The sequence below is a fragment of the Mytilus galloprovincialis genome, chromosome 1, assembly GCF_965363235.1.
Source record: "Mytilus galloprovincialis chromosome 1, xbMytGall1.hap1.1, whole genome shotgun sequence".
Classification (NCBI taxonomy): Eukaryota; Metazoa; Mollusca; class Bivalvia; order Mytilida; family Mytilidae; genus Mytilus; species Mytilus galloprovincialis.
The window spans coordinates 68,031,442-68,044,555 of record NC_134838.1 but is presented as its reverse complement, the minus strand read 5'-3'; the positions used below and the strand labels follow the sequence as shown (position 1 = coordinate 68,044,555).

General features: G+C 31.1%; 1 protein-coding gene across 1 annotated transcript in view; it reads right to left on the bottom strand.

Moving 5' to 3' along the window:
- Nucleotides 1-5,556, bottom strand: part of LOC143071637 (matrilin-1-like) — a 125,033-nt gene extending 119,477 nt beyond the window's left edge. Inside the window, exons 1-4 of the mRNA XM_076246492.1 lie at nt 5,538-5,556; nt 3,440-3,496; nt 1,670-2,017; nt 233-538 (exon numbers count right to left, since the gene is read on the bottom strand). Coding sequence (XP_076102607.1) covers nt 233-538; nt 1,670-2,017; nt 3,440-3,488 — 703 coding nt within the window. The 5' untranslated portion in view covers nt 3,489-3,496; nt 5,538-5,556. The remainder of the gene's footprint in view (nt 1-232; nt 539-1,669; nt 2,018-3,439; nt 3,497-5,537) is intronic.
- Nucleotides 5,557-13,114: the final 7,558 nt, after the last annotated feature.

The window sequence follows — 13,114 nt, the reverse complement described above, 5'->3', positions numbered from 1 at the left end:
AAATTACTTCCAAAACTGGTGTGAAATGAATCATTTTTTGTTTTATTTAAAAGACGTAGCTGAAACCATTGGTTTTAAACAAATAACGGCAACAGTAGTATACCGCTGTTCAAAATTCATAAATTGATAGAGGAAAAACACATCCGGGTTACAAACTAAAACTGAGGGAAACGTATCAAATATAAAACAATAAATGAAGTTTCTGAGCTCTAATCATTTATAAATTAATTACCATGTGACGACGAAAAACTACTGCTTATCAAATGATGTATCGCCCGGTTTGTAGCTGTTCCACCATTAGTATAGGAAATACGTTTCACAGCATCCATCAACTGTGTCTTTGATTGGTAAGAGTTCAGCCTTATGCGTGTAGAAGCAGAATTAGCATAGATATCAACCCCAACCTGAACATCATTTTTGCCGATAGTAAAAATATTGATGACATCTTGCACAAACTTCAGCATAACTTTCCAGTTAGATGTTCCTACACTGCCAGATGAATCTAGTACAAATATTATGTCTCCCTTCTTCCCACATCCTAAAGGTTTTTGAAATATAGACAATCAAAAAATTTAGATGTGACATGACATGTTTTAATTAATAACACTACGAGAACCACTCAATTGGCAATTCATCGGGAAAAAATAATTTTGAGTTACACAAATTATGTGGAATGTCATTTCTGTGTAACACCCTTCTTCTAAATAAAGACAACGATTTTTAATTTTAAAAAAACAAACCATGTTTTGCATTAATAATTTTGTTTCCTATTAGTTCAATATAAGAGTAAAGAACTCATACTTTTTAAGGGAATGTGCTAGGAATTCACCTATATGGTTTAGTAGCAGGAAAACGGCTTCGGTGTAAAACACATGAATGTGTAATACAACCATTTCATAGAACGTCATATCTGGTTGCATACGACAAAAGGTCGAAAAAAAATATTCTCTTGAATTTGATTGTTGTATGAAATTAATACTACATTTCATTGCAGAAAATATTTTCTAGGTCATAAACATATAATATTGTTGTTTCAAAGCACTGTTCTTTTTTTTAATTGTTGTTTCTATAGATTATTTTGGAATCTTGAGGTTACATAATTACTAAAGCTTGTACACAGTTATATAAGGAGTGAAAATTTGATTGTATAACTTCCAATGATGGTTGTTATTTTTAATGAAATGAAATGTTATGTGACATTTTTTCCGTAGTACTGGATGGGATAAAACTTTACCCTTAACTAGTATTTCTTTATTTGAAACAAAGATACATTAAGCACATGTTTAGGAAAATTGCAAAATTAACAAAGACTTATATGAGCAAATTAATGGTGGTATTACACCAGTCCTATGGGAATTGTCTTCTCATCTTTTATTTAAAATTTCTGTCGTTTAGTTTCATTATATCCAAATGATTCGTAAGATTTTTTTTTTTATTGATTTTTTTTTTATATTCAGAGTTTGTTTACATACATTGGGTTCTTTAACCACATGACTCGTCGTAATTTTGACATGAAGAAATAGTTTCTTCCACACACTCATGAACTAGTTTACATGTTGTTGATATTTTTGCAAATTTATAATTGTTCCCTGTAATCCTTACCATCTTTAATTAGTAAATTGAAAAGAAAAAGATAAGAAATAGTTGTTAACATACACATAATACTAACCAATTTTTCTTGGTCGAATAGTTACTGGTATTTTATAATTCGAATTACTAGTACCAATAGAAGAGGGATTCATAGTAACTGTACTAGCACTTATATCTTCTGTTGTATGTCCTGTTGTCATATAATTCGAATTACTAGTACCAATAGAAGAGGGATTCATAGTAACTGTACTAGCACTTATATCTTCTGTTGTATGTCCTGTTGTCATTTCAGTAGTAAATGTGCCGTCCGTAAAGGGATTCATAGTAACCGAACTATTACTAGTATCTTCTGTTGTAGGTCCTGTTGACATTTCAGTTGTACCATAGTTGTTGTAATAATAATTTCGATGGTAATAACGATTCCATCCTAAAAAGTATGAATGGAAGCATATTTTGAAAATATTACATATTATTAGTGTGTATTTTCTTTTATATCGGTTATCTCAATCGAAAGATATATACGTATTACTTTTATAAAAAGGTTTATACATAACCAGATCAATTATGAATAATAAGGGTCCTTTTGCTTGGAATTGTCCTTACAGTTCAGCATTTTTGTTATTTTACCTTTAATGAAATTATCAAAAGAGTATTGGCATCTTTTCAGGCAGTAAAACCCCTTCTACATTCTAGTTTCTATTTGGCTGTGCGGACTAAAAGAATCTTCTGTAATGTCCGGTCGAAATAGGGACTTTAAATCAAAAGTACCACGCTCTCTTAAAGTTACATATTTCTTGTAAAAATATTTATAATGTTAAGGAGACAAACATTCAAATGAAATGGATACAAGCAATAATAAAAAAAAATCAGTTTGCATTGCCTGAATTCAAACAATAAGTATGAGAAAAAACACTAACACAAAAACAAAAACCACAGACGTAAATACTTGTTTTTCCAAAAGGTGTTGATAACAAAATTACAAAAATTAAAAAGTTAACTCCAAGGAAGATTCAAAACGTAATGTCTCTTATCAAATGATTAAATCAAAAGGTCAACGCATCAAACAAATAGAAAACAACTGTCATATTCCTGTCTTAGTATTGGCACTTCCTTTTATAGAAAATGACTGATTAAACCTGGTTTTATAGCTCACTTTTAAACCCCTTACTTGTATGACAGTTGAATAGAATGCCATGATTATTTTTCTAAAATTATTACAGAAATTTTATAGTTCATTATGACCTATTTATGCATAAAAGGTCGTTATAAAAGAGGGACGAAAGATACCAAAGGGACAGTCAAACTCATAAATCTAAAACAAACTGACAACGCCATTGCTAAAAATGAAAAAGACAAACAAATAACAGTACACACGACACAACATAGAAAACTAAAGAATAAACAACACGAACCCCACCAAAAAACTAGGGGTGATCTCAGGTGCTCCGGAAGGGTAAGCAGATCCTGCTCCACATGCGACACCCGTCGTGTTGCTTATGTGATAACAAATCCGGTAAATAGTCTAATTCGGTAGGTCACATTCATGGAAGAGAAGGAGATTGTAGTTACGACGTAAGGAACATATCCGATATCATTTGTGAAACGGTTATTCCATAACGGTCAACCAAGTCGTGATGGCGTCCGTAAAATTTACGAAGGGATGATTTCAACTTCACCATTTGGAACTCTTGGTTTTAATAGCTTTCTTGTGAGCAGCAACCCTCTATCAAGAAAATCATGATAGGAAATGCAAGCACGGGAATATCGTATCAATTGGGAGATATAACTAAACAATACTTTTTGTGTAAATATATGAATTCAATATCGGAATAATATTTTTTAAACTAACCTGTAGCAATATGTGTAGCTGCTATCAGTACTAACAAAATGAAAATCATTTTAATATCTGAAAATAAATCATATTTGTCATGTTACAGTTTTTAGATAAATATTATCCATCCTGTTTAGTATCTGCTAATAAATCATACTTAGCCTGAATAATTAACTTACTATGAAAGTCCCTTTTACTATTTTTTAATAAAAATATAAAAATGTCTTACATTTTGTTTTGTTCACACATCATTGTCAATATAATGGAATTTGATGCAACCGTCATATAAGTGAGAGGTTAAGCTAGTTTTAAAACCAGACTAAATCAATCATTACCTACATACGAAAATGTTTGTAGCAAGTCAGGAATATGACAGTTATTATACATTCCTTTCATGTGTTTGAGCTTTTGATTTTGCCATTGGATTAGGGACTTTCCTTTTTTTTAATTTTCCTCGGAGTTCCGTATTTTTGTGACTTTACTTGGTTCTGTTTTGATAAAGTCTAGTTATTTACAGATGTATTTTCCAAGATTTGTACATATATAAGATAACGATTTGGTGTTAGTCTTTTATATTAGATGTTAAACTTTAGATACACATGTTCTTAAACTGTGGATGAATTTATGTAAAGCATTTTATTGTATCAAATTATCAGGCTAGTCTAAATAAAGGCAACAGTAGTATACCGATGTTCAAAACTCATAAATCGATAGAAAAAAACAAATCCGGGTCACAAACCAAAACCGAGGCAAACGCATTATATATAAGAGGAGAATGACGACACAACGTTAACGTTAAAATGTAACACACACAGAAACGAACTAAGCATTAGACAAAATCCGATGAGAATAACAAATATAACATCAAAACTAAATACATGACTTTGGGATAGAAAAGTACCGTGACACGTCTTATAATAATGTGAATTCACACTCAAAGAGAAAACAAACGACACAAAAGAAACACAACGTTAAAATGCAACACACAGAAACTAACTATAATATAACAATGACCATATTCCTGACTTGGTACAGGAAATTTTTTAAAGAAAAAAATTGTGGGTTGAACCTTGTTTTGTGGCATGCCAAACCTCCCTCTTTCGTGGCTATGTTTAATATAACATCAAAATGACAACACAACAGTACAGGACTACAATACAAATAAATAGGAGAACACATTTGACAAAGAATCACACGAATAATAGCTAACAAAGGTACCAGGTTTAAAATTTAATACGCCATAAGTGCGTGTTGTCCACACAAGACTTACTAGTGACGCCCAGATACAAAAGTTTGAAAGCCAAAACAAGTACAAAGTTGAACAGCATCGAGGACCAAAAATTTAAAAAAGTTGTGCCAAAAACGGCCAGGGTTTTATGTTAGGTACCAGAAGATCCATATTATTTAGAATAATTTATACTTTTGCAAACAGTAAATTTTATAAAATGACTATATAAAAGATATACATGATAAAACTGATGTTTTAATACTAGTCTGTTATGTCTAATCATTATTAACACAAATAAAAGATCATGGCAATTATTACCTCTATGTTATAATCAGGATGTTGATTATGAATAATAGAAAGAATTAATCTTACCAATCATAAACAAAGTTTAATATGTAAATGATAAACAGATTTTGACCTAACCAATATAACAAAATAACGACAAAACAGCGTTGCATTGAGAGAGAGAGAGAGAGAGAGAGAGAGAGAGAGAGAGAGAGAGAGAGAGAAATAAATCTGGTTTATTAATTTATTAAATTTATCCAGTAATATGGTTCAAAAATAAAAAATGCATTACATTAAATATTATAAATTAGGCTAAAACAAAAAGGTAACATGCATTTAGCTTTTTTATTATATGGCTTGGTTTATTTGTGTCATTTTTAACACAAATAAAACAAGATGACAAGTGTGATTGAATTCTTTAATCATGGACCAACAATATAATAGGAATGAGAATTTTCCGACTTTTATAGAGCCCTTGTTTTTTTTTTTTTTTTTTTGTCTCGATGTTGTCTTTACAACAAAAATTGGAAACAAACTGTTTAGAATATGTTCAGATAATATCACACGGAGATAAAACTACTATGAATTCATTAGTTATTCTACCTCCAGGAATAGATGTTCCTACTCGTAATCAGCAAACTTCATCAAGTTATTTTTCCTGTACCGTTTTTCCACTTCGTGCTTAATTGTCCAGTTTTTAATTTAAGCGTCACTAAAAGAAGGGAAAATAATACCTGATGGCCATTCAAGCTCATAGATCGAAAAAAAGAAATGACAACGACATGGCTAAAAAGGAAAAGTCAAACAGACAAATAATAGTACATAAGACACAACATACAATGGTAGGCAGATCCTGCTTCACATGTTGTCTTATGTACACAAACGTGGTCTGGCATTAAAGAAAGGAAAAAGATACCAAAGCAATAATTACCTCATTAGGAAAAATATTGACAATGCCATGTCATGACAAGAAAAACGATCAGAAGACAAATAAAACAAAAATATAACAAAATATAACATAGAACACTTTAGACTGAGCAACATAAACCCCACTAAAAGGCAAGATGGTCTCACATATCAAAAGACTCAAATCTGTTGAGGAGTTCATATTTTTTTTAATGCCTAGCCAGAGACGGTAAAAGAAGAGATATCATTGCCGTAAATCTGTCAACGGTGCATGAGGACAAATATGAAGTGGCTTGAATGAAAGTAATATTTTGAAAGTAAATTAGTTTTCAAACAATCAAAACTCACAATTCTAATACAAATGGTCCGAGACCACAATTATTTCGTAGTGCATTTTTTTAGAAGATAAATGAAAATTAAAAAAATCCCACCTGCGCTTTCTAAATGAATTTATTTACAGTGTGTTGTACTACTTTTGGGACAAATTATATCAAAGTTATAGAAAACTTCATCGGCTCTAACTCAAAATATGGACAATTTTATGTTTAGGGCGTCTTGAAATCTTTTGATAGCGTCCGAAGTGCTAATTTTTAACCTTTTTCAGCTGGACCAAATCACTACTTACCTTTAAAATTCTAGACCCAAATTATTTTACAGTGTAATTTCACCCCCCCCCCCCCCTTCTTGCAATTTGAGGCATTAAACACGGAGAAATAAATTTGAAAGGGGTATAAAAATTAATGGCAAGTAACCACTGTCAACACTAGGGACTATATGTGTGGACAACGAAAATTAAGGGACGACAATTGTGGTCTCGGACCAAATGTACTTTGGAAAATAAAAAAAATCAAAGAAAAATCGCAACAAACATTGAAAATACTTAAACTATATTCACAATGTCTATGACATAACTTCGATGTAATTGAAAATAGACATGAATCTCTCTGTGACGGGGCTTGAATCCAATCCGAAGATGATAAGTGTCTTATTTGTCAATTTACATGTATTTTGTATTTTATTGCATGACATTGGTTTAAAAAGGGGCGAAAGATACCAGAGGAACAGTCACACTCATAGATAAAAAAAAACATGGCTAAAAAAATAAAAAAGACAAATAGTAGTACACAAGACACAACATAGAAAATTAAAGACTAAAAAACACGAACCCCACCAAACACTTGGGTTGATCTTAGGTGCTCTGGAAGGATAAGCAAATCCTGCTCCACATGTGACACCAATAGTGTTACTAATATTATTACAAACCGGGTAAATAGTCTAATTCGGTAGGTAACATTCGTGAATAGGAAACCGGATTGTAGTTATGACATAAGGAACATATATGATGTTTAAATGTTTTGAAAATAATTATGTAATAAAAAAATATAATCATTTTTCTATATGAATAACCATTATTATTCTTACCGAAATAGCACCTTCTGTATCAGAAATGGTTATGACAAAAACATGTAATGGCAATTAAAATGAAACTGTATATGCGTGTGTATTAAACAATATCAAATATTAACACGCAACAAATACATTTTCTCTGAACGGACAGCGAAAAGCTGTTAGATATATAGTTTATTCTAGAGTTTTATAACTAAAATCCATACTTGCAGGCTACATATCATGTGATATCTGCTGTTACATGTTCTATGTCTCATCAGATTGAAATTCTATTCTTAAGTATAATTGGATTAATAAAAATGAATTATCTCGTCTTAAACCATCCGTTTTACATTAGAATAAACACATTGATATCATAACTTTCTTTCATACATAGAAGATATTAGGATTATTGTTAGGTCGTATGTGTTTACCGTGCAGGCACTAAAAAAATATACAAATTCGTTAAAGCCAAAAAACAGGGTTTTTTTTCTCTCAAGAGACATTCAGAAAAAAAGAGTTTGAAAAGATTTGAACTATCATACCATAGAAAAGTGTGGGACAGTTCATAAAAACTGATGCTTCCAGTTTCATTAATATGTTCATAATTATAAAATTTTAAGTACTAAGGCTCATTTACCTCAGGAATAGATTACCTTAGCTGTTTTTGGCAAAACTTTTTGAAAGTTTTGGTCCTCAATGCTCTACTTCGTACTTTATTTTGCCTTTTTAACATTGTTTTATTCAAGCGTCACTTATCAATCTTTTGTAGACGAAACGCGCGTCTGGCGTAAATGTAAAATTACAATCCTGGTATCTATGATAAGTTTATTTGCACCTGATAACAGATCCTAATAGTTTGATTTTTAACACATATTTTAACATTTTTATCCCGTCAAATACTTTTTTATTTATTGTATTTCATCAATCTTATCAAATTTAAGTTAATATTAATAAACAAAAACAAACTATTCCTGTTGAACGCTGTTTCTTTTAATCATATGTTATTTAGCGTTTTAATAAGAATGTGAACATTTTTTATAAGATGAAAAAAAAGGGACAGACAAGTACATACTGTTTTAGGGTTAATATATTTGTCATTTATCCCATAAACTTGGGAAATGGTAAAATATGGTTTTACTCACAAATCGGCAGAAAAAAAAACATAAAGAAAAAGAAATAAAGTACAGATATAACATTAATCACAGTAACTTAGAGTTGTTTCAAACCCAATTACAACTAATGAATAAATCATGTTCTCCCAGACAGGAGTATTTTGAAATAAAATTAGTATGCTTCCAGCAAATGTAATAAACGGACGTCATTCATAGTATTTAGTCCTATTTCTAGACAGGACTAGATGGCGAGCTACAGGTTTTCATAACAGTAAATCAACACATATTAGAGATTTCCAATAAAATGAATTTACTCGACATAACCGACCTATTTCAACGTATTTCGTCCTATTGCATTGAAGCATGACTGAGGGGAGAATATACACTACATTGTTTTGCCCTTTCAACACACAGTTCTTGCTGGAATATACTTTATGTAAAAATCAACCCCAACTAATTTTTCTAATCTTTCAATATTTTGTCATTAAACTTTGAATGATTTTATTGACACAAATATTACAATGGAATAAGTAAGTTAGCAACTTGTAATCAAATACACCCATCATTTCTTGTCATTTCACTTGACCCATATTTTAGTTCTTCTCAAATCATATATTTATATATTTATCAAATAGTACTTTTTCGTTTTTACCAATACTAATGTATGGGACGATGTTTTTGTACTTGTATACCTAAGCGTGCATTCGAGAATACAAGAGTAGAGGGCGTAACCCCCCCCCCCCCCCCCTTTTCGATCGCTAAATAATTGTGAAAATATCATGTTTTCCACAATATCTATACAAATATTTAGCGTTATTATACGTCTAAATTATTTTTCGCAAGTTTAAATCCAATTATCGGGAACTACAACCTCTTTAAAATATCTTGGATCCGGCCATATTATCAAATTGTATTGCACGAAAACAAAACTTAAATGGTTGTCGTTTCGTTTTTATAAATACTATTTAAAAACAATCATGTTTGAACATTAGATATCTCGCATGAGATTTAAAAGATTAAGACTACATACTGGATTTGATTTTTCCCATGATTTAGTAGCTCACTTTACATAAAAATGTAATACTAACGTGTGATCTAATGGACACCTGGAAACTACATATCAGCTGCTATACAGTTATGAACCCTTATGGTCCTACAGACACTCTGTGCTTTTGACATGACAAAAAATCTTGCTTTTCTAGACTGTCAATGAATTTCTTATACTAAATTTGTGATATGTACAAAAAACACAAGGTGAAGTATGATTGACAATGAGACAACTCACAAGGGACCAAATGACACGGAAATTTATCAACTGTAGGCCACCGTACGGCTTTGAACAATGAGCAAATATAAAAAAGAAGATGTGGTATGAATGCCAATGAGACAACCGTCCACAAGAGACCAAAATGACACAGACATAAAACAACTATAGGTCACCGTACGGCCTTCAACAATGAGCAAAGCCCATACCGCATAGTCAGCTATAAAAGGCCTCGCAATGACAATGTAAAACAATTCAAAAGAGAAGCCCATACCACATAGTCAGCTCTAAGACACCACAAAATGAAAAATATAAAACAACTAAAACGAGAAAACTAACGGCCATATTAATGTTAGAATAAATGAACGAAAACACAACAACAAAAAATAAGCACTGAATCACCGACTCCTGGACAGGCTCATCCATACTAGGACAATGGTGTAACAGTACGACTTAATTGATCAATTTTATAAACTGGATAATTATTCTCTATTGATTAGTTGTAGTTGTTTATAATATAGTGTTCAGCAGCTGTGGGTACTGCCAGATCGGTATATGGAGTTTATTTGGAAATACTAGAAATTGCTTTTTATGCTTCGTTTCAGTCTCGCGAGTCAATCCCTTTCTTACAGTTTTAATTGTGACATGATCATTTGATAACATACTTCTATGATCTCTGTTGGCCTTAACTTGGACATTTACAAACACTATGTAGAATAGAGATGCATTTGTAAAAATAAGTTCTCGACATAAATTACCTTATCAAGACAAGAATTAAGCCTCAAGTTATAATACTTACGACGAAGAAGCCTCAAGCTATATATAATACATGTACTTACGACAGAGATTTAGACTCAAGCTATAGTACTTATGATGATGATGATACTGATGTATGTCTTATATCCAGCGACAAATATTACACATATATTAAGGATAGTGAAATGATAATTATAAATGCATATACCTATTTTTACATGCCCAACACTTAGAGTCGCATATGCTAGGTAACCAGAAAGCGTAACCACTATAAAGACACACTTAGAGTAACAAAATACCTGCTCTTACCCGTGAATGCATCATGCTTGGTGTAGAAGCCGAAAAATACAGTCTTAAAGTTATTCGATCAAGGTGTCCAACAAAATACTTGAACCCGTATTCGAGGCTAGCCTGCTGCTAGTCAATCCGGCATACATTGTACTAGTATATAATTAAGAATATAAAATGTGTTTTCAGTCGTGTATCACCTTCTCTGGTGGTCCTGTCCATGGATCTGTCGCAGAGTTGTCACTTATATATATACCTCCAAAGCTTAAGCGTGGGGACAGGATATTTTAGCCAATTACTATGTACTATAAACTGATAGTTTCAATCCACAGTGTCCAATGTTTATATGCAGATTATTATTCATCAGTTGCTAATCAAGCACACCTCCCACATTACAATTTATGTAATGAATTGGTGTACACATTTATTTACATACATAAGAATCAATTACAATATCCTTTTTTTAATGTTCGTTGACTTTCATTTGAAAGAAAAGTCTATGTCAACTATTAAAATTTAAAGAAGTACAAGACCTGTTTTATTTTTTCTTAAGTATACACATCCCGTTGTTTTCCCGGTTGAAAAAAAAGAGGAGATTGTAAATTAAGGAGATTAACTGCAGAAGAAAAGAACGTTTGAATGAAGCTTAATAAAGTATAATGCAATCCCAGTTATCAATTTTAACAGAGACACATTCTAATTAACACTTTGAGTTCAATTTTTCTGAAGTTCCTAAAAAAATATTATTTGATAATAAATACTCACGGAAATTTAACAGAAATTGTAAAAAAATCGAAAAAAGTCACCAATCTGATAACGACAAACAAAAGTAATAAAATATCAAATAATAAAAGGTTCATTAAATTTTGCTTTAGTATATCGAAAAACAAAGTCATGGTCTAAGACATGAAAGACAAATCAGACGAATCGTATGATAGGTAAAGTTACGTATATATACGTGGTCTTATGACAGTGAAGTATAGGCGGGAATCTCAATAATCACGTAATATATATAAAAATCATGATTTCTTTCGTTTTTTTAATTATCGTAGAAATACTTAATATTGATAAAATTTATTATGAATGGGTTAAATAATTTAGGAAAACTTAGTTTAAACTTAAGTGACGCATTTAGCAAAATTAATTTGTTAGCAATAACCGGTCCCGTTACGTGCGTAAGTCGAGTTAGGTACGTATGTCATTTTATTGGAAATCTCTACTAAGTGATATTTAAACTTACAAAAAGTTAAATTCTAGTTTATACATTATGAATATCAAAATATGGTTTAATGTACGGTCAACTCAGTTTTTTTTTTGTTTTTTTTTTACTCTTTTTTTTTTAAACAATATTCGAGAAAATAGCGTATATACGATCAAGGCTTGTTAACAATTTTCCGATTTTTTACTCTTTCTGATAAATGAATAACAAATTAATCTAAAAACCTGCCCCTTTACCTTCTGTTTATCGTCAATTGCGTCAATTAAAAGTGTTGTTATAACTAAAAACAAAATCTGACACCTCAAGAACGTATTTTTTGTTACTACATTTGAACATCAGTTTACAACTGTTGCCTTAATCTGGACAATTCTGCAACTGATATTTACAGTTTACTCTACAACTGATCATTCAAATTCGACGCCATACTTGATTCTGACAGTTCTGTCGTAAAACAGTTCTAGGTAAGAACTGGTCTATGACTGTTTAAAACATGTTTTGTGACAGCAATTTTTGACAGTTCTAAAGAAAAGATTCTCAAGTTAACAATTATCCAACCCCAATACACAGTTATGAAATAAAACTAGAGTCAGCCCTCATTTTTTAGCTATTCGACATTCTCAAGATTCTACCAGCTTAGCTAATTTTCGGTTCTATACATTCATCATGGATTCTAAGTATCAAGTCAGATTTTTTTCCACAAATATGGTTTCCTCCAGTAAAATATTTTTAAAAAATCCACAAATTTGGTTTCCGACTGTAAAATGTTGAAAAATATTTCTTTTTTGTGTATAACAATATAAACATTCTGCATTTATTTGATATACATATAAGCACAATTAAGTTCCGACATTAATATCTGATAAATCGATTAAAATGTTAATTAAGGTAACAATAAACTGCAAAGAAAATTTCTGAAAAAACAAAAGTAGCGAAACTAAAGGCGTCCTCTAACTTCGGCATGACTCTATTTATAAGTTTGCGTTAAAAGAAAATATTGAGGAAAAATAAAAATGCGTACCGGAAGAAATTTTCCAAATTTTGCTTTCAGGAGTTTTGGTTATTGAGTGATAGAATATCATTAATATATCTCAAAATGAAATTAAAGGACTTAGCAGATGACATTTTCTTTGTCTTTAAGAAGGTTCTTAGTACCGATTTATATACAGTTTATCTGTAGAATGGCCAATCATATTCAAATTTAATTCTTCGATAATATTTAGATTTATTCCTAATCCATCCTTAACAT